The 21,412-nt window shown below is 53.2% G+C and overlaps 1 protein-coding gene across 4 annotated transcripts in view; it reads left to right on the forward strand.

Annotated features, from left to right (window-relative positions):
- The window catches only part of USP2 (ubiquitin specific peptidase 2), a 70,017-nt gene extending 52,221 nt beyond the window's left edge, over positions 1-17,796 (forward strand). For all 4 annotated transcript variants that reach the window (XM_050922056.1, XM_050922057.1, XM_050922055.1 and 1 more), the window contains 9 exons: positions 9,689-9,800; positions 9,897-10,007; positions 10,363-10,427; positions 10,695-10,798; positions 10,887-10,967; positions 11,351-11,429; positions 11,703-11,810; positions 12,855-12,975; positions 17,333-17,796. In XM_050922056.1, coding sequence (XP_050778013.1) covers positions 9,689-9,800; positions 9,897-10,007; positions 10,363-10,427; positions 10,695-10,798; positions 10,887-10,967; positions 11,351-11,429; positions 11,703-11,810; positions 12,855-12,975; positions 17,333-17,420 — 869 coding nt within the window. In that variant the 3' untranslated portion in view covers positions 17,421-17,796. The remainder of the gene's footprint in view (positions 1-9,688; positions 9,801-9,896; positions 10,008-10,362; positions 10,428-10,694; positions 10,799-10,886; positions 10,968-11,350; positions 11,430-11,702; positions 11,811-12,854; positions 12,976-17,332) is intronic.
- The last annotated feature ends 3,616 nt before the right edge of the window (positions 17,797-21,412 follow it).

Here is a 21,412-nt window from a genome sequence, read left to right on the forward strand (position 1 = left end):
TAGTGGTTGAGGGATTGTGGCTGGTGTGTGGGAGGCTGGGGTTCAAATCTCCTTTATGCTGCCTGAGACAGGATTCAAACCTTGATCTCTTATCTGGCAAGTGAAGGGCCTAAGTGCTGGGCTAGGCACTATTCTGCCTTCAGGGCTCCCTTGCTGTTGTCTGTTGAAGCTGCTGCTGTTTCATTACATACTCATTGGGCCCAAGTGCAAATAAGCAGCCCTGTGTGGTCTAGTGGTTGGGGGCTGTAGCTGGCCTGTGGGAGGGTGGGGTTCCACTCCTCTTTATGCTACTCAAGACGGGATTCAAAGCTTGATCTCTTACCTGGCAGGTCAATGCTCTAAGTGCTGGTCTAGGAGGTAGTCCAATGGGCTGGCTCCCCCAGTGTTCCATATTGAAGGTGGGCCAATGTCATTAGGTAATTAAACAGTCACTGGGCCACTACTGCACTGTGAGTCCTTCTGTGGCCTGGTGGTTTGGCTGACCTTCTTTGGAAAGTGGCAGGTGCCAATTCAAATTGCCCTTACGTTGGCTGAGATGGGATCTCAACCCAATGGCCTAAGTGCCGTGGTGTTGTGGGGTCTCCCTCAGTCCTTTCTGTTGCAGGTAGGCCACATTCAGTAAATATGACATGAGAATTGGGCCAGGAGCGACATATGTTTCCCACTATAGTCCAGCGTTTTGGAGACATACCCCCCCCCACCCCCAGTAAAGCAGTGCAGGTTCAAATCCCTGCCCTGAAATGGGATGGGTGCCTCAATCTCTTACCGCTCAAGCATTCCACTTTAACTATATATTAACCGGAGCAAGCGAAGCTCTCAAGTCCCTCTGTGGTGCACGGGTTAGGGTGCTTGCTTGGATTGTGGGTGACCCTGGTTCAACTCCCTGCTGTGTGGGACAGGAGGGCCTCTGGTGGGTGAGAGAAGACCCATCCTAGCTGAGCAAGAGGCCTGTCACAGGGCCTCTTGCTCTTTTAATTAAAGGGGCTTTGCTGCTGAGCAGTAAAACCCCCTCTCTCTCTTGTCCACCATGATCAGGATACACGCCCAGGTTGTGGCAGACCCCAGGGCACTCCCCTGCTCTTTTGAGGGGTGTGAACTGGGGGCCGCCACCTCCTGGGGAGAGTCACTGGTGAGCGATCCCTGTCCGAATCCCCTCTCCGTCCCAAGAAGACAATGGCCTCTTGAGAAAGAGAGGGAGTTCGGACAAGGATGGCCCACCCTAAAGGACGGTCGCCTAGGAGGCAGGAAATCCCTGTGCAAACCCCTGCTGAACAGCAGCTGGGGGATTTGAACCAGGATCTCCTACAACCCAGGCGAGTATCCTAACCACTGGACTAGAGAGTGAGGGTTGCTGTCAGGCTGGCCCAGAGCACATTTAACTAAAGTGGAACACCTTCAACAGGCAAGAAGGAGGCAAGTAACCCTCTCCTTATTACAGAAAGGTCAGGGGACATACCCCAGCTCAGATTCAAACCCACAGTCCCAGTAACTGAGGCACATAACATGACCACCAGCTTACAGAGGATAAGTGTGGGTGAGGAAGGCCCAAATACCATTTAATTAAAGTGAAACAGCTTTGAAAGGAAAGAAGGCAGGCAGCCCTCACGCTACCCCAGCAAGACAAGCACACACGCACCAGGAGAGATTTGAACTCACATTTACCCCCTCTCCAGTCATGCAGTCTAACCATCAGACTACAGAAGGAACTGTAGTCAGTTGAGGCCCAAATACCATTTAATGAAAGTGGAACAGCTTCCGCTGGCAAGAAGGAAGCAGCCCCCATATTGCAGACCCAAAGACATACTAGGCCAGTGTTAAACACTCACCTCAAGGCCTTTCTCTGCATCAGCAGGCCTGGGGAATTGAACCCACAGCACCTACAACCCATACCCAGGGCCCAACTGCTGGACCACAGCAGGAATGATGCCCCCTGCTTTGCCGAAACAATAGTTCATTAACGTGGAACACCTATGGGCAAAAAAACCCAACAGTCTTTACCACCACAGAATCAGATGCAAGCCAGAACCACTGGGATAGCTTTCAAAGGTCTTTGTAACATACCAAGACAGGACTTGAACCCACAGCGCTTATAAAGCAAACCCACAGCCTAACTGCTGGACTGCAGAGGAAGGCACTGAAATGCTTCACCCAAATAATATTTCATTAAAGTTGAACAGCATCACAGGCAAGACAAAAGGCTCACAAGACCCCCATCGCTAGAGCTGTGGAATCACAGAGCATAGACAGGCTGTAGAAGACCCTTCTTCGAACCCCCCCCAACCAACCAACCAACCTTCCAGGCAGACCGAAAGGGGATTTGAACGAGCCATCCTTATAGTCCCTCTGTGAGGCCTAATCATGGGAACAGAGAGGGAGCCACAACCTTTAACTGGGGCCAGGAACCTGGCATTAAAGTGTAACAGCCTTAGCTGAGGGCATGCCTGTCGCTGTAGCCCAGGACCCACTGATTAGGGCACTCACCCGGGCAGTAGGTGAGCCCTTTGCAAATCCCTTGCACTCATCAGGCAGAGGAGAGAGTTAAGAACGTGAACGGGCAGATTGCATCAGACCAGTGGCCCAGCTAGCCCGCCGTCCGGTCTTCCCACAGCCAGCCACTTCAAAGGCAATGAACCAAAGAGGCCAATTATCAAGCAGTCCGGCCCATCGGCCCCTCCCAGCAGCTGGCAGGCAGCAGGCTGAGGACGCCCCGAGCGCGGGGCCGCATCCCTGACCCTGTCGTCTAACGGCCACGGATGGACCCATTCACCCCGCACTTTCTCATTCTTTTTTCGAACCCACTTCCGGTTTGGGCCAGCCCCACATCAATTGGCGACGAGTTCCGCACGCTGACTGTGCGTTGCAGGGCAAAGTACAGTACAGACGAGTCTCATCTTACGCTGGGGTTACGTTCTGCTGTCAGCGGCGCGTAAAGCGACAAGCGCGTAGAGTCAAAATTACATTGAGTGTAATGGCAGGCGGAATCCCCCGCACTACAGCTACAGTATTTCAATTGCTATTAGTCTCTTTTTTTTATTTTTTTTTGGTTTTTGCCGACCGCGCGAAGCTGAATTTGCGCATGTTAAATGCACGTAAGATGAGACTCGCCTATACTGCCTTTGGTTTGGGTTAAACCCGTTGCCTACTAATTCCAGCGGGTGACCCCTGGTTCTTGCGTTGCATGAAGGGGTGAACAACATGGCCTGAGTCATGTTCTACACCCAAGACATGAGTGGCTGGACCTCTGTCGGAGCCGGCCTTAACTGTCTCTTCATTGTCCCAGTCTCTTTTCCCAGCTGAACCTGAAGCAGCCCCCAACCCCCGTCCCAGGCGAGGCCCCTAACCACTAGGTTAAAAGTGACACGAGAGGCCTCTCCCTTGTTCCCCCTGGGCTGTCTTGCGGGGCATTGGGCGGGTCCCTAACCAGCTCACACTAAGCGGGTTAGGCACTTGTGTTACCTGGGGGACTCCGGGCCGTGGCCGGCAAGCAGGGGTTGGGAGGGGAAGACGCTGGGACAATTTCCTTCTCCCCACCTGATGAGCGGAGAGTTGAAGAGGGCTCTGCAGTCTCTCAAGCGTGAGCCCCGATCCTGAAGGATAGGACAGCCTGAGGAGGCTTGCTTGTAGTAGTGTGTTGAGGCTGTGCCACTTTCATTCAGCAGTAACTGGCCAGAGCCCTAGCCCAAATCCATCTGTAGTCCAGTGGCTTGTGTACTTCCCCAGCCTGCGGATGATGAGGGTTCAACTCTTTTCTTAGCTTGCTGTGAAGGGACTGGAACTGCCATCTCCTCTCTCTGAGATGAACATGCAGCTGTTGGGCTAAGAGGGCTTCTCATTGAGGTGTGGTGGTAGCAACCAGTTTTTCTGCTTCAGTTGTTCCACTTTCATTACATATTCATTGGGCGACAGGCTTGGCCAGCAGCCCAGTGTGGTCTAGTGGCTTGGGCTGGTGGCTGGCCTGTGGGAGGTTGGGGTTCAAATCCCCTTTATGCTGCCTGAGACGGGATTTGAATCTTGAGCTCCCTTACATGGCAAGTAAATGCTCTAAGTGCTGGGCTGAGAGATATGCCAATGGGCTGGCTCCCTCAGTGTTGCCTATTGAAGGTGGGCCAGTGTCGTGACATAATTAAACAGTCACTGGGCCACTGCAACACTGCAAATCCCTCTGTGGTCTGAGGGTTTGGCTGGCTTTGTCTCAAAAGCAGCAGGCGCTGGTTCAAATCCCCTTTATGCTGGCTGAGATGGGATTTGAAGGGTGATTGCATACCTCTCAACCCAATGGCCTAACTGCCTGGCTAGGAGGCAGTTGGCTGTGGGGTCTCCCGCGGTCCTTTCTGTTGAAAGTAGGACACATTCAGTAAATTTGACATGAGAATTGGGCGAGCAGTTATACCTGATTCCCATTATAGGCCAGTGGTTTGGGTACTTGCTCCAGCAGTAAAGCAGTGTGGGTTCAAATCCCTACCCTGAAATGGGGTGGGCCCCTCAACCTCTTACCGCTCAAGCGTTCCACTTTAACTATATATTAACCGGAGCAACAGAAGCCCCCTGTGGTGTGGGGGTTAGGGTGGTTGCTTGGATTGTGGGTGACCCTGGTTCAACTCCCTGCTGTGTGGGACAGGTGGGCCTCTGGTGGGCAAGAGGAGACCCCTCCTAGCTGAGCAAGAGGCCCTGTGACAGGCCTCTTGCTCTTTTAATTAAAGGGGCTTTTGCTGCTGAACAGTAAACCCCCCCTCCCTCTCTCTCCCCCCCTCCCCCATCAGGATACAAGATCTCCTACAACCCAGGCAAGTATCCTAACCACTGGACTAGAGAGTGAGGGTTGCTGTCAGGCTGGCCCAGAGCACATTTAACTAAAGTGGAACAGCTTCAACAGGCAAGAAGGAGGTAGATAACCCCTTCTTTACTACAGAAAGGTTAAGGAACATGCCCCAGACCAGATTCAAACCCACAATCCCAACACCACAGGCACATAGCATGACCATCAGCCTACAGGAGATAAGCGGGGGTGAGAAAGGCCCAAATACCATTTAATTAAAGTGAAACAGCTTTGAAAGGAAAGAAGGTAGTCAGCCCTTACGCTACCCCAGCAAGACAAGCACACATGCACCAGGAGAGATTTGAACTCACATTTACACCCACTCCACTCATGCAGTCTAACCACCAGCGTACAGAGGGAACTGTAGCTAGTTGAGGCCCAAATACCATTTAATGAAAGTGGAACAGCTTCCACCAGCAAGAAGGAAGCAGCCCCCATATTGCAGGATCCAAAGCCCAGGGACCACCCACCAGGCCTGCATTTGCCATTCGTCCAAATCTCTTCTTAGCACGGGCACGGGGGATTTGGAGCAGGGTCCCCCACAGCCCAATGAGGATCCTAACCTTTGCACTAAATGCTACACAGAAGGCCTGTGCCACCTTCTCCTTCTGATCATGTTTGTTTTGTGGGGTCTTAGGCAAGTACATATCAATCTCACACAAAATGGTTCATGCACCTAAGTCACCTTACTCCAAGAGGGGTTCCTGGCTACAGTCCGCAAGTGGATCTAGGTCTCAAACTGCTTAAAAGGGTCAGGGCTTAGCACCACCACTCTTCTCACCATCTCCCAGTGGCTAGCTTAGGCAGTTCTGTACCTGTCATTATTGTTTTTATGTATCCCATTCTTTGGTAGCTGTCTCTGCCCCTTCCTCCAAGACAGAGCCCAAGCACCTAACTCAGGCACTGGGAATCCCATTGTTGTTTGAATGATTTTCTAGGCATCTAGAAGCCAAGGCAATGGTGAGATTGACACATCAACACCCCTTTGTGGGTCTGGTCCACAGTGCTAGGATAGAGGGGAGCTGAGACAGGGTATACTTGGCCCGTATTACAGGCAGACAGCACAGTGACTGTAAGGGAGCTGAGAACAGGCATGCCATAGACATGTAGTTCTGAGACCAGTGGAGAAGAGGGATTGCTGACAGTGGGCATGCTCTGGAATTCATACAACAGACATCACTAAGACCGACGGAGGTGAAAATGGACATGCTTTGTGAATGCCACAAGCCCTGAGATCTGGATAAGCAATTCAGTATAGACACTGTGAGACCAGGTGCCAGCTTATGCCAAGGTCCCTAGGTCTCACCTGAACACTGACAAATACCTGTGTGTTAATATTGTTAAAACAGGCATTAGAAGTGTAAGAATGCATTTAGATTTTATAAAATGTTTGTAAATTGCTGCATGCATTAATCTCATTTATAATATCTGTACCCTATAGTACAAGGTAATATTTACGTGTTTGCATTGTAATCCTCGGTAGTTTTAAATCACCAAAGAGGTGAAAGACATCAGGTAGTGTGAAATGCTGGTGTGCAGAAGGTGCTATGTCCTGCCCAATGGAGAAGGCCCATCAACCGCAGATGAACTACTTTGGAACCTTAAAGGGGACAAAAGATCTCTTTGATTTCTCTTCTCTCTCCAGCTCAGCTGCTGTCGTCAGCCAGCTCCTTTTCCCATCCACTGACAGCATGAATGTTTGTCAACATAAGACACGTGTCCGTTCCCAGCTCCAAAGCCTCTCTCTGCATGGGAATGAATCTCTTCTTTGGGCCAACACCAGTTTTGAAATTACTCTCTTCTTGGGGTAGATGAATTCTATCTCTTGGACACACAGATGCACTGTCTGAGTTCAAGCTCCACATTAGCACTCTGTTTACTCCAAGTGTTTGCTTTGCTCAAGCAACGTGCAAGAACGTGCATGAATCTGCTTCCTCGTGATCTGCCCCGAGGTCTGGCATTGCAGGATGGTTGCCCGTCACTGCTCGTGCAATGTTGTGAAAGCCACCAGCAAGGTATACTTCACGGCCAGGCGACTAACTCTATTCACACTTCATGCTCCAGTCACTGAGGAGAAAGTTTGCAATGTTAGATTTATTCTTTGAATTCGATATCATCTCCAAGTGTTGCTTTGGGAATGGTGTTAACACAGTGGGGTTCCAAACTCCTTGCCTTTGGTCATTTCCCCAGTGGACTCTCTCACCAGATTTGACTGATTTTTCATTTTCACAACTGTCAGCAACAACAGCAGTGTATTGGCATTTTAGTGCAAGGATAATGTTTAGCAGCTGATCAGACAGCTCCCCAAAAGTTTTGCACTTGGCAAGATCAGTGCATACCATCTTCAGAAGCATCATGAGGTCAACCATAGCTAAAGTGACTCATCAGATGCTGGTAGCTCACCCACTGACAGATTTTTCTCCAGCTCTTGCGGTTGCTCTTTTTTGTGGGTTTCTTAGAGAACCATCCAAATTGAAGAGGGGAAATGGGACAGGTCCCAGTCATCAAACTCTGGATAGTAACATCTCTGAACTGGGCAATAACTGTCAGCTTGCTGAATATCTGATGGTCAGTAGTTATTACTTGTGCTGTCTGCTTCTTTTGACCAGTTGTTTTGTTGAGATTACCAAATGATTTGAGATTGTGACTTTTTATGGGATCGAAGATATCTCCCTCGCCCCTTTGCAGTCTCCTGGTTACAAACTGCTTCATTTCTTGGGTGCCATTCTCTGTGATCATACAAACTTTCTGCAATTTCAGGTGGAGCCACAGTAGACATTGGAATGTTCACAAGTGGCTGCCTATGATCTGGGCTTGTTCCAGGTTCAGTGCATAAAGGTTTTGTCATACTTTCGGTCACAAGTTTTATAATATCTTGGACAGCAGTTTCATCCCTAGCCATGCCCTTTGTGGTTGCTTCTTTGTAGAGATTCATTGCTGAAGGCTGCATTCCACACATCTGCCTTGTCATAGATGTTACAGCTGCCTTAAAAGGTGCGGAGAACAAGGTGGGTGAAATAATATCTTTGATTGAACAGAGCTTTCTCAGTGTTCGGAAGCTTGTCTCTTTTACCATGGTCCAATAAAAGATATTACCTCATCTGCCTTGTCTCTCAGATATTCTGGGAAAAACACAGCACTGCAAATAACTTGAAGGTCAGCACTTTATCTTTTGTGCAAAGATGCTGATGCTTCCCACAGTCCTTGCTGAGTGATTGCTCCGTGGCCATGTCATGTGGCAGTCTGGTATTCTGCACCCTATCAGCTGGTGCGAGACATATATCTGGTTTCTGCTACATTTACGTAACCCCATCTAGCAGAGTTCATATGACCACACTGGAAATCAAATGGAATAATCTCTGACAAAATCTCAAGATACAAGGATTTGTTATCATCTCTCTTTGCTGCTATGTAATCCCTCAGGAGTTGGGAGAAATCCATTACGTAGTTTTCCCATAGCAGAAATTTATCTCAATAGTTTTTTCCCTTTGGTAACGTAAGTGTCCTTGCGCTGGGGGAATTATTGGGTTCTCTTTATGAAGTCTGCCAGAGCATTCTGTGCTTCCATGCTTTTTTCTCTGTGTGCTTTGTCCACATCTTCAAATGCTTCGGTGCAAGGTCAAGCTTTCTCCAAGATGCGTCCCTTCTCATTTTCTGGGAGAACGACTGTTCATGGAACTGCTGAGTGCCATCCACTTCAAGCAATTCATTGCTTCATTCGTAAGGTTGTGGATTCTGAAGCCAGGGTTATGTGCTTTCACTCTTACAGCATGGCTGATGGCTGAAGCACCGTAGATGTTGGCTTCCATAAGAATGTCTTCAAACCCACTTTGCTGTATCACACTGCCTGTGTCACCCAGGAAATACACTGTACGATGCACGCCTCTCATCTCAAAGGGGTCACTGTCAAATTCAGTTTGATTCTTCCATTTAATCAACTGTGCTTTGCAGTAGATTGCTTCATCATACATGACATAAGTTCGTCTTGGCCCAGAGAGTGGAACATATCCTGAAAATATTTCATTATTGTGTACGGTGTATTAACATCAGTTGCTGGTGCAGAAATCATTGCGCAGCAGCCAATATTTATAAAATATAAAAGAGCTGACAGAAAGTCTTCTCCAATCAGTCCATTCTACAAATAATGACAGATGTTTTGATGTATTACATGGTACAAAAAAGCTCATCCTGTCGTGCGACTACAGACTTTTGCTTTAACCCAAGGCAGACAAGTACAGGAACATGCATAAAGTATATCACCAGGGGCTAAATATTCCCCAAACTTTCCCCAAGACCACTATTTTGAGTGCTGAGTTCGTAGGCAATTGCATTTAGAAGCTTTCTGCCAATTTTGGTAAAAAATAGACTGTGTTTCTCTGAGTTGTGGCCTTTTTGGTGATTTTATGATTTTTTCAGGTTGGATGCCCGTTAACATTTCAACATGACGTGATATAGAATAACTGCACCACTCCCACCAGCTACAAACACCCTGCTGATGACCACCACATGCATGCCTAACCTGTGTCAACGAAATGTTTCTAGCTGATGGGCCACCCTAACTCATTCATAAATCTGACTGGCTGACGATATCTCCTCCAGGGTTTGCCAGGTCTGCCGCCAATACCCGAGGTGTAGGTGTAGGTTCACAGGCAGACCAGACCAGGCTTCCTGCTGCTCCTCTGTTCAGCAGGTCTGGTCATGTATATGGGCTGGGAGCAGATTGGCGGAGTAAGAAGCTGCACAGTGCCCACTCGGAGAAGAGCCGCCTGTAGTCGGGGCTACAGTTCTGAACACATCCCGAGGGGTCTGGGGGATTGGGCCGGAGCGAGCGGCGAGCCTCGGGTAACCCTCGTTCACGCTGTCTCTCGGCAGAGTTCGCAAAGCTGATCCAGCTGCTCTGGACCTCGTCCCCCAACGAAGTGGTGAGCCCCTCAGAATTCAAGACCCAGATCCAGAGATACGCACCCCGCTTTGTCGGCTACAAGTAAGGCTCTGCCGCGGCCTCAGCTAGATGGGTTGGGGTAGGGACGGCTTGTGTTGCCCAGGGAGCGGTTTCTCACCCTTCCCTTGTCTACTCCAGCCAGCAGGACGCTCAGGAATTCCTGCGCTTCCTGCTTGATGGACTCCACAGCGAGGTGAACCGGGTGCTAGTGCGGCCCAGATCCAGCCTGGACAACCTGGACCACCTGCCGTAAGTAGGCAGCGGCACAGAGTGGTGCCTCTTGCATGGTTTCCTATGGAGCTGCCCCTGCAGAGCAGCATCCATCCATCATCACCAGGGGCCGACATTCCCTGCCGGCTGGCTCAAGCCCAGCCTGGAACCCTGGAAGGGTTCCCAGAGGTGTTTTTCACCAGCTAAACCCCACCCCAGGGCACCTGCATCAGTCCTGGACCAGCGACCGTAAAGGGGGCAGAGCATGCTCCCTGCAGCTCCCTCCTAATCAGCACGCTTCCGCCTGCAGACTGCAAAGCAGCTCAGGGCTTGGCGGGACACTGGCCCCAGCGGGCGTCTCTCATGTGCTCTGTCTCTTCTTTGTTTCCTGCAGCGATGATGAAAAAGGAAGGCAGATGTGGCGGAAATACCAAGAGAGGGAGGATAGCCGGATTGGGGGTGAGTGCCTGGATCCGGGGACGGGAGGACATGGGGGCAGGAGTGGATGGAAGGGTAGCAAGGCCCGGGGACTGAAATGGAGGCAGGTGGAGGAATTGCAGTGTCTGTGGAGGGGAGGGCAGGCAGCCAGCTCAGAGAGCGGGTCCAGGAGAACCCATACATCCAGCACACAAATGGATAGATCGGTAGAAGACACTGTTGGGCGAGGGCTGGGCCATGCAGCACCTTGGGCGTCTCTCACCCCCTCTCGTCCCCACCCCTCCCCAGATCTCTTCGTCGGGCAGCTGAAGAGCTCCCTGACCTGCAGCGAGTGCGGCTACTGCTCCACGGCCTTCGACCCCTTCTGGGATCTGTCCCTGCCCATCGCCAAGGTAACACCCATGCCCCCGCCTGCTGCTCAGCTTCCCCCCGCCCCGCCCGCCCGGGCGTGCACTAACCCCTGCTCTTTGCTCTCCGCAGAAGAGCTACAGCGAGGTGACCCTGTTGGACTGCATGCGGCTCTTCACCAAGGAGGACGTGCTGGATGGAGACGAGAAGCCGGTGAGGGAGGGCTGGGTAGGCAGTCGGTGGGAGAAAGGGATGGAGGGAGGGACAGACAGGCAGACTGCTGTTTAGGGACCAAGTACAGAGATCGTCACCCTATGGCTCTGGGCCATTTGCCCACATCACAGTTTTGCAGTAGCAGTTGGTCCTGCATCCCAACCCCATGGGAACGAGGCCGCCTGCCCTCAAGGTGGGCACCCATCTTGGCTCCGGGACAGGCTTGGACCTGCTTGAGCTGGGCCCCATTTCCACTAGAGGGTGGGCCTATTTGCTGAAGTTCCCCTGCGGGTGGCATCCTCGGGCCCGGCCCAGGGCTCCTGTGTTCAGCCCCCTGGTGACACTATCAGGATCCCCCTCTAACCCTGGTTTGTCTCCCCCAGACATGCTGCCGCTGCAAAACCAGGACGAGGTGCACAAAGAAGTTCAGCATCCAGAGGTTCCCAAAGATCCTGGTGCTTCGTATCCATCAGGCTCCCCGGAGCTCCCTGCAGCAGAGATCCCAGCACCTGGGCAGCATGTGGTGGGGGGGGATCTTTGGGCAAAGGGATATGGGTGGGAGTAACCCCCCCACCCCCAGGCACTAGCAGATCCAGCTTCTGCTGAGTGGGACATCCAGAAGGAGCCCGGGACCCATCCCCAAGAGGGCAAAGGGCTCGGTGCTCCTCTCCTCCCACTCTTCCCTCCCATCCATCCGTCTTGGCCCTGCTCTCTTTCCTTGACTCCGCCCTCCAGATCTGAAGCGCTTCTCCGAGGCCAGGATACGAACCAGCAAGCTCACCACCCTCATCAGCTTCCAGCTGAAGGACCTGGACCTGCGGGAGTTTGCCGCACAGAGCTGCAGTGAGTGCCCTGGGGCAAGGCGGGGGCTGGGTGCGCTGGCACAGGGAGACAACGTGCCCGTAGCTGACGGCGCAGAGCTGGGGCAACATCCCTCACGCCATCCCACTGGGGAGGGGTGGGGCGTGTCACAGGGCACCCCTGTCGCTAACCAGTGTGCCACACTGCCTGGCCTGTTCCTTGATCTGACACACAACCGGCCGTGACCCTTCCCCCCTGCACGGATTTATTCTTCACTTACTAAGGTCAAGCCTGCCAGCAAACCAGATTTCCCCACAGCCACCTCTCCTCCGCCCTCTGAGCTTCCCCCCTGTTTCCTCTCCCTCCCACTTAGATCCTCCCACTTACCCAGACAATTGCTTCATCAGCCAAGCTCAGTAATCCCCAACAGACTTCAGCCTGCATCCATCCCCGTGCTGCAGCCACCTTGAATCGGGCTCTGGCACAGGGAACTTGGTGGCTGATCAGCCACCCCAAGAGAGCTGCCCCCACTAGCTGGCTGTCCTTGGTTGCCAGTGCACTTATCCCACAGACAGGGCGTGGGTACGTTCTGTCTGCCCAGGACTGTGTCCTGCCCCAGCAGAGGCTGCATGGCATGCTCTGTGCCTTGCTGCATCCCTCTACCCCACACCCGCGAAGGAACCAGGCAGTGATGGATGAATTCCCCAGCCCCCGAGGGACTGGTCCGTATCATTAGCCTTGTATTTCAGGTGGGGAAACTGGGGCACGAGGCGAGGCAGTGACACACACAAAGCCACGCACTAAGCCAGTGGCAGAGCTAAGAATGGAACTGCGGAGTCCTGGCTCCCCCAATCACCGGGTCACTCAAGACTGCACTCCTTCCCCAAGCTGAGAATAGAACCCCAGAGTCCTGGCTCCCTCCCAGTCTCCTGCTCAGTCCTTGGGGTCTTGCTCTTTCTACCTTGCTAGTGGAAGCCCAAGGGCCCAGTACCTGCCCGGCAGGGGATTCCAGCAGCAGGGGTCCAGACAGGTGCGCTGGACCCTGCCCTCGCTAACTGCTGGGTTTGCTCTGCCCTACCCCTGCAGACCATGCCATTTACAACCTGTACGCCGTCTCAAATCACTCCGGGACCACCATCGGGGGGCACTACACAGCCTACTGCAAGAGCCCCGTGTCTGGCGAGTGGCACACTTTCAACGACTCCCGGTAAGGCTTGCACTTGGCATCCCAGGCACCCATCCCACTTCCCATGTAGCATGCGGTCTGTACGGGCATGAGAGGAGGTGGATGGGTACTGTGGGCTGATGTGGGGGGCAGCTCTGTGCATTGAGGTGACTGGGGACTGCACAGTCAATGGGTTTTCTGGGGGGAGTTCTGTAGATGGAGGGTGACGGGGGGCTGCACAGGCTCTGAGTATTGTGGGAGGAGATCTGTGGATTGAGGTGACTGGGGACTGTATGGGCTAGGGGGGTTGTGAGGGTATCTCTATAGATGTGGGATGACCGGGGCTGCACAGGCTCTGGGTGTTGTGAGGGTATCTCTGTAGATGGGGTGTGACTGGGGACTTCACAGGCTGTGGATGTTGTGTGGGTAGCTCTGTGGATGTGGGGTGACTGGGGACTTCACGGGCTGTGGATGTTGTGTGGGTAGCTCTGTGGATGTGGGGTGACTGGGGGCTGCACAAGCTCTGAGTGTTGTGGGGGAGAGCTGTAGATGTGGGGTGACTGGGGCTGCACAGGCTTGGAGAGTTGTGGGGGTAGCTATGTGGATGCAAGGTGACTGGGGGCTGCATAGGCTAGGAAAGTTGTGGGGGTAGCTCTGTAGATGTGGGGTGACTGGGGGCTGCACAGGCTCTGGGTGTTGTGGGGGGAGAGCTGTAGATGTGGGGTGACTGGCGGCTGCACAGGCTAGGGAAGTTGTGGGGGTAACTCTGTAGATGTGGGGTGACTGAGGGCTGCACAGGCTAGGAGAGTTGTGGGGGTAGCTATGTGGATGTGGGGTGACTGGGGGATACACAGGCTCTGGGTGTTGTGGGGGTAGCTCTGTAGATGTGGGGTGACTGGGGGCTGCACAGGCTAGGAGAGTTGTGGGGGTAGCTATGTGGATGTGGAGTGATGGGGTTGCACAGGCTAGGAGAGTTGTGGGGGTAGCTATGTGGATGTGGGGTGACTGGGGGCTACACAGGCTCTGGGTGTTGTGGGGGTAGCTCTGTAGATGTGGGGTGACTGGGGGCTGCACAGGCTAGGAGAGTTGTGGGGGTAGCTATGTGGATGTGGGGTGACTGGGGGATACACAGGCTCTGGGTGTTGTGGGGGTAGCTCTGTAGATGTGGGGTGACTGGGGGCTGCACAGGCTAGGAGAGTTGTGGGGGTAGCTATGTGGATGTGGAGTGATGGGGTTGCACAGGCTAGGAGAGTTCTGGGGGTAGCTCTGTGGATGTGGGGTGACTGGGGGCTACACAGGCTCTGGGTGTTGTGGGGGTAGCTCTGTAGATGTGGGGTGACTGGGGGCTGCACAGGCTAGGAGAGTTGTGGGGGTAGCTATGTGGATGTGGGGTGATGGGGCTGCACAGGCTAGGAGAGTTCTGGGTGTAGCTCTATGGATGTGGGGTGACTGGGGGCTGCATGGGCAATGAATGCTGTGGAGGGAGAGCTGTAGATTTGGGTGTCACGGATTCGGTCACAGGGACCCCCGTGGGACTGCCACCTGATGTGCTGAGACTACCTCTGACCCCGTTCTCCCAGTGTTCAGCCTTTCTGGGCAATTTGCAGCTTGTGCAGTTCTAGCTTCTTCGGATCTTCACTCTTATTTGTTTTGCTTCCTATTCTGTCTCTTTTTCCCTTACCCGAAATAAGCGAACAGAAAATAACAAACCGGTTACCACTTTGCCTGTTCTCCAGCCAGTACACTGAATCCTCACTTAAAATCACTACCAGCATTTCAAAGCAATCAACTGTGCACAGATCCTGCTCGACTACACCTCTGGGACAGGTTGGGTCACAGAAATCCCCTTGGGAGCTGCCACCTGATGTGCTGAGACTACCTCGGAGTCTGTTTTCCCTGCCAGCTTAGGACTTCAGTGCACTGTCTTGAGCCAGACATGCATGCCTGCTGCAAACACAGACCCAGGGCTGAACCACATCCCCCAAAAGCTGCAGACAACTGAAAACATCTTAAGGAGTGCTCCTGTCTCTAGCACCCAGATACCCAGTTCCCAATGGGATCCAAACCCCAGATAAATCCGTTTTATTCTGTATAAAGCTTATACAGGGTAAACTCATACTTTGTCCACCCTCTATAACACTGAGAGAGAGATATGCACAGCTGTTTGCTTCCCCAGGAATTAGTGGCTTACTCTGGGTTAATTAATAAACAAAAGTGATTTTATTAAGTATAACAAGGAGGATTTAAGTGGTTCCAAGTAATAACAGACAATAAAGTAAGTTACCAAGCAAAATAAAGCAAAACACGCAAGTCTAACCTAATACAGTAAGAAACTGATTACAGATGAAACGTCACTCCCAGAGATGTTCCAGTTAGCTTCTTTCACAGACTAGACCAGGGGTCGACAACCTTTCGGAAGTGCTGTGCCGAGTCTTCATTTATTCACTCTAATTTAAGGTTTCACGTGCCAGTAATACATTTTAACATTTTTAGAAGGTCTCTTTCTATAAGTCTATAATATATAACTAAACTATTGTTGTATGTAAAGTAAATAAGGTTTTAAAAATGTTTAAGAAGCTTCATTTAAAATGCAGAGCCCCCCGGACTGGTGGCCAGGCCCCGGGCAGTGTGAGTGCCACTGAAAATCAGCTCACGTGCCATCTTCAGAACACGTGCCATAGGTTGCCTACCCCTGGACTAGACTCTTTCCTAGTCTGGGCCCAATCCTTTCCCCTAACTAGGGCATTTCTCATGATTGCAGCCCCTTTGTTGTGGTTCCATCCCCTTATATAGCTTTGGCACAAGGTGGGAATCTTCTGTCTCTCTGGGTCCCCACCCCTCCTTCTAAATGGAAAAGCACCAGGTTTAAGATAGATTCCAGTACCAGGTGACATGGTCACATGTCCTGTGAGACCCCCAAGCCTTCATTCTCCCCGGTCTGACTCACAGGAAGCCTTGCAAGTAAACACAGCCATCTACAGTCAATTGTCCTAGTTCAGGGGTTCTCAGACTTCCATACTGGTGACTCCTTTCACACAGCAAGCCTCTGAGTGCGAGCCCCCTTATACGTTAAAAACACTTTTTTATATATTTAACACCATTATAAATGCTGGAGGCAAAATGGGGTTTGGGGTGGAGGCTGACAGCTTGTGACCCCCCATGTAATAACCTTGCAACCCCCCGAGGGGTCCCGACCCCCAGTTTAAGATCCCCTGTCCTAGCTGATGGGAGCCATCAAGATTCTAACCCACCATTAATGGCCCACACTTTGCGTAACTACAGTAGGACTTCTGAGTTATATTTTATAATCCTAGTTTCAGATACAAGAATGATACATTCGTACAAATAGGATGAACACACTCAGTAGATTATAAGCTTTGTAATGATACCTTACAAGAGATCTTTTGCATGGAGCATATTCCAGTTACATTATATTCACACTCATCAGCACATTTTCATAAAATCATATGGAGTGCAACGTCACAGTGGTGTAACGGGGGGGCCGCATCAGCAATAGTTGTTGGGGGAGATCTGTAGCTGTGGGGTGACTGGGGGCTGCATGGGCAATGGGTATTGTGGGGGTAGCTCTGTGGATGTGGGCTGACGGGGGGGCTGCATGGACAAAGTGTTGTCAGGGGAGATCTGTAGATGTGGGGTGACGGGGGGGCTGATTGGTCTGTAGGTGTTGTGGGGGGAGATCTGTGGATGTGGGCTGACGGGACTACACAGGCTCTGGGTGTTGTAGGGAGAGATCTGTAGATGTGGGGTGACTGGGGGCTGCACAGACTAGGGAAGTTGTGGGGGGAGATCTGTAGATGTGGGGTGACGGGGGGCTGCACAGACTAGGGAAGTTGTGGGGGGAGATCTGTGGATGTGGGGTGACGAGGGGCTGCAAGGACTCTGGGTGTTGGGGGGAGATCTGTGGATGTGGGGTGACGGGGGGCTGCACAGGCTCTGGGTGTTGTGGGGGGAGATCTGTGGATGTGGGGTGACGGGCTGCATGGGCAATGGGTGTTGGGGGAGATCTGTGGATATGGGGTGACGGGGGGGCTGCATGGGCAATGGGTGTTGTGGGGGGAGATCTGTGGATGTGGGGTGACTGGGGGCTGCACAGGCTCTGGGTGTTGTGAGGGGAGATCTGTGGATGTGGGGTGACAGGACTGCACAGGCTCTGGGTGTTAGGGGAGATCTGTGGATTGAGGTGACGGGGGGCTGCACAGGCTCTGGGTGTTGGGGGGAGATCTTTAGATGTGGGGTGGCTGGGGGCTGCAAAGGCTCTGGGTGTTGTGGGGGGAGATCTGTGGATGTGGGGTGTTAGGGGAGCTCCTCCTCTACACCCGCCCGGCTCCTGTGTCCACACTTCCCTTCCCATGCTGTGACCGTCACTCTCTCCCTGCAGCGTCACCCCGATGTCCTCAAGCCACGTGCACAGCAGCGACGCCTACCTGCTCTTCTACGAGCTGGCCAACCCGTCTTCCCGCATGTAGCTCCTGCCCCCCCGCTCGGCCCCCCAGGAGCCTGGCATGGCCACGCCGAGACGGGGAGACCCAGGACAGCCACGACTATGGCAGGGATTTCTATTAATCAGTTCGTTCTTTAAAAAACACAAGACGCAAGAGGAACCACCCCTAAAATGGGGCCGGCACCCTGGCCAGGGGATAGATTTCTCCTGCCCAGGAGCACATTGCGGCTGAGGCTGAAGACAAGTGGAGCCCGAGGCCAATCGGCAGCGCAGACAGCGGCGAGGATATTGGCACAGAGGGTCCTGGACAGCTCGGACGATTCCTGTTAGGGGCAGGGGTTGGATTCTTAGCTTGTTTTGTTCTTTTCTTTGGTGTGTAATAAATGCCATGGGGCACAGGAGCCTGCCTGTCCCGTTAACTCCAAGCAGCCACCCCCTCCCCACCCTGGGGCAGAGATGAGTGGGGTTTGGGGACCCAGGAGTGCCTACGTCTCGTCCTGGTGCAATCACACCATTTGGAGCCTGCTGCTTGGGAACCCTGCCTGGAATTGCACTATGGAAACACCGCGCCTGCTCTCTGGCCCGGCCCCACCCTGCTCCCTGCAGCCAGGGGCTGCTCCTCTGAACCAGACTAATAGCCACCGCCCTTCTCCAAGAGCCTGTGGCAGCTTGGCTGGCGGCTCTGCCCATGGAGCAGTCGTGGAAGTAAATGATTGATTTGAAACTCCCTGGCCAGGCTATGACCGGGTTTGCACGGATGACGCCCGGCGGTACACACAGATCCCAGGACAGGTCCCAGAGTGACTGTTCGATCGCTCAGCGCTTTGGGGGACAGTCTTGAGTTCATCTGTAATTGACTTTTCTCAGTCCGCAGTGACCACAGGGGCCTTCCTTGCTAGGAGCATGGGGGATGGGAGAGAGATTCGCTTTGGGTGGTTTACTGGCCAGCTGTACAACCGTGCCTTAAAACCTTTTGGGAGCAGTGAGCTGAACTAATGTTCCCATAACCCTCTGTGGCATGCCCAGCCTCTGTCATAGGGGGCCTGCAGCTTTCTGGGAACCAGCTTTTGTGGGGGGGATCTTTGAGCACCAGAGGATGGTGAGCAGCAGCCTCTCCCTCCCACAGAGGCATGAAGCCAGCCTCACTGGCCTTGCCAGGGAATCTCCATGGCCTTTTCAGTCTTCTCTCTAATTTATTCTTTTCCTCCTCTTCCCCTCAGCCACAGTCAGAGCATCTGGCTGCAAGGGGGGAAAACCCCACCAGACCCCATGGCCAAGCAGCCCCCAGGCACGCTCGGAGATACCCCAACCAGTACGTTGAATGGGGCCACTTGCCTGTTCTTGACAGCACCGTTGGGGTGTCCTGGCCACTTTGCCAAGGCCCCTGCTCCCCTCACCCCCACTTTGCACCCTGCCCCCAGAACAGCTCTAAGAGGACTGACACTAAGATTGAAAGGGACATTTTCCCACTGCTCATCCAGCGCCCCTTTCGACATGGCTGGGGCTGAGCGCCGCTGCTGCAGGGGAAGGGTCAGGATCTCCAGCTCTGGGAGCAGCCCAGCCTGCAGCTGGAGGGAGGCTGAGCAGAGCAGTATTGCTGTTTTACTTAGCGCTTGTTTACTGTGTAAGCAAGATGAGGGGGGAGCAGAAGACTAAAGTACAAGGGACACTTGTACAGGAATAAATTTGATCTTGATCACCACCCCGGGGCTTTGCCTTGCTATGCGCCCCCCAACTAACGCTGCAGGACAGGCTGCATTCATCCCACACCAAGGCTGCAGCTCCAGCGCATAAGCTGAGGAAAACTGCTGCAGGGCCAGGTTAGCCCAGCCAGCTAGGGGATTCCTGCTGCCACTGGCTACTCAGTGTTGGCACGGGGCTACATAGAGCCATGCTCTGTGCAGAGGCACAGCTTGGCCGCCCAGAGGGCTTGTGAAATTCCCCTTGTCCCCCAGAGCAGGGTCTACACCAAGCTGGGACCAATGTTTAAGCTGGGACCAATGCAGGCAGCGCATTTCTCCTGCAGCACCCCTGGAGCCTGCTTGGGCAGCATGAAACAGAATGGGAGCTAGGACACCCCTAGCCACTGCAAAAGGGACCCAGGGCTGGCTCGAGAAGCAGAGAGCCAGGCCCATGGCAAAGCCCTTCACTGTGAGCCCCCCTCCTCCTTGCCATCCGTTAACACGCCCTAGGCTTGGGACTCTCCCCCTTCAGCTCAGCTCTCCCCAAAGCTCCTAACAATGAGCCTTTTCTCCACTGCTTAGTAACTGAGAAACAGCTTCAGCTTGAGGGGCTGCAGGAATGTGACTGGCTGGGCCCTGGCACCAGGGAAATGCTGCGCCCAGCCCAGCCAACCGTAAACCCAGCCAGGGGAATTAGCTCACCCCACACCCAGCTCCAGCCCCCCTCCGTGCAGGCCTGTGTGACACTGGTGGCATCAGTAATGCCCTTCGTTCAGGGGCTGTGGTAGCTTTATAGAGAGTAACTGCCACCACAGCAAGCAGGTATAGGAGACAGGCCAGATGCCTGGACACAGAGCTCCCCTCACCCCTGGAGGGAGCAAAAGAATGTGCACCAGCAGCTTCCGACCCTGCAGCTGCTGTGAGGCTGGAGAACCAGGCTCCTCCCCCATGCCCAACATTCATCCCTAACAAACCCACTGAAGTGCAGTCCTGAAACCCCCGGCACAGTGACAGCCCTGCTGCCTCCAGGCCACAGGTGGGGTCGTTGCTAGGGACCTCATGGGTGCTCCACACTGAGCCTCTAAGAGGACCTCTGTCCAGGGGAGCAAATGAGCAGCTTAAGGGCCAGGATCAGGTCTTGGACCTGGGGCTCTCTCCCATGGTCTTGGGTCTCTCCCATCTCCATACTCAGGCACTCTGTCATAGGATGCCCTTGACCCTGCAGCTGGGTTCCAGGCAGCACCCATCACTGACAAGCATAAAAAGAGGCAGACTTAAATTCCCACCCACTAATGCCACTGCAACCGAGGAGGGCTAGGACCTGGAACTGGTGGGTTCTGCTTCTGGCTAGGACACCAACTGGCTGCATTACCTTGGGCAAAGCAGGGGCACAGATGCCCCAGTGATGGCTGCTAGGAAAATCACGTTCAAAAGCATGCAAGTGACTTAGGAGCAGATGTCCTGTTTTCAAAAGTGCCTTTGGAGGCACTAGTTTCCTAGGAGAGTGCTACTCCTAACTGCATCATCGTGGGGGGTGGGGAACCAACAAGAAAAATCTTGGTTTTTACAGGGGCTAACACGTTCTTGTATGCCTCAGTTTACCCTCTGCAATGCAGGGATAAAAGCACTGACCTACTGACAGCTCCATCTGTGCTCCACCCCCACTTTGGAACAGTCTCTAGGTGGAACCCCTTTGAGGTACAGACCCCCAAGGGGTCTCACTTATCCTGCAGAGCATAGGCCTTGCAGCCTCATCCCCTCCTTCAACTGACTGTCTGGTGCACCAGCACTCCTGTTCCACAGCAAGAGCACTGTTCATCCAGTCCAATTGAGAGATGCTCCTGGATTGACTTTGAGACCCCTCACTCTGCCTTTGCAATGACTCAAGTATCATCGTCAAAACAGTAGGTTTGTTAGTCATCTGGAACACAGCACAGAAAGTCCTTAGGTTAGCGCAGTCTCCAAGGTCCTTCAGGTTAGCCTAGAGCCCAGCCAAGCTGCAGTGAACCCCCTTTTTCAAGCACTGTCATCTCCTTCCTCAGATCCCTGGTGAGCACCCAGATGCCTTCCAACAGACTTTATTCCCCCTCCTTCACACCTTCCCACTCCTCGGTTCTTGAGCTCGGGGATTCTGCTCAGCTTCCCTGCAGAGAGGTGGGGAAATCATCTCCCTCTGGGGCATTGGTTGCAAGGTGTCCATGTCCTGGTGACAGGGTTTGCCACTGTCCTCTCAGATTCTCCATCGATAGGGGGTCAGCCTCTGCCAGTCCTTTAAGGACCCATTCAGGTTCTGACAGACATAAGCATGGTTGATGCCTAGCTCTTAACCTGCCCT

This window comes from Gopherus flavomarginatus, chromosome 13 (genome assembly GCF_025201925.1).
Source record: "Gopherus flavomarginatus isolate rGopFla2 chromosome 13, rGopFla2.mat.asm, whole genome shotgun sequence".
Lineage (NCBI taxonomy): Eukaryota > Metazoa > Chordata > Testudines > Testudinidae > Gopherus > Gopherus flavomarginatus.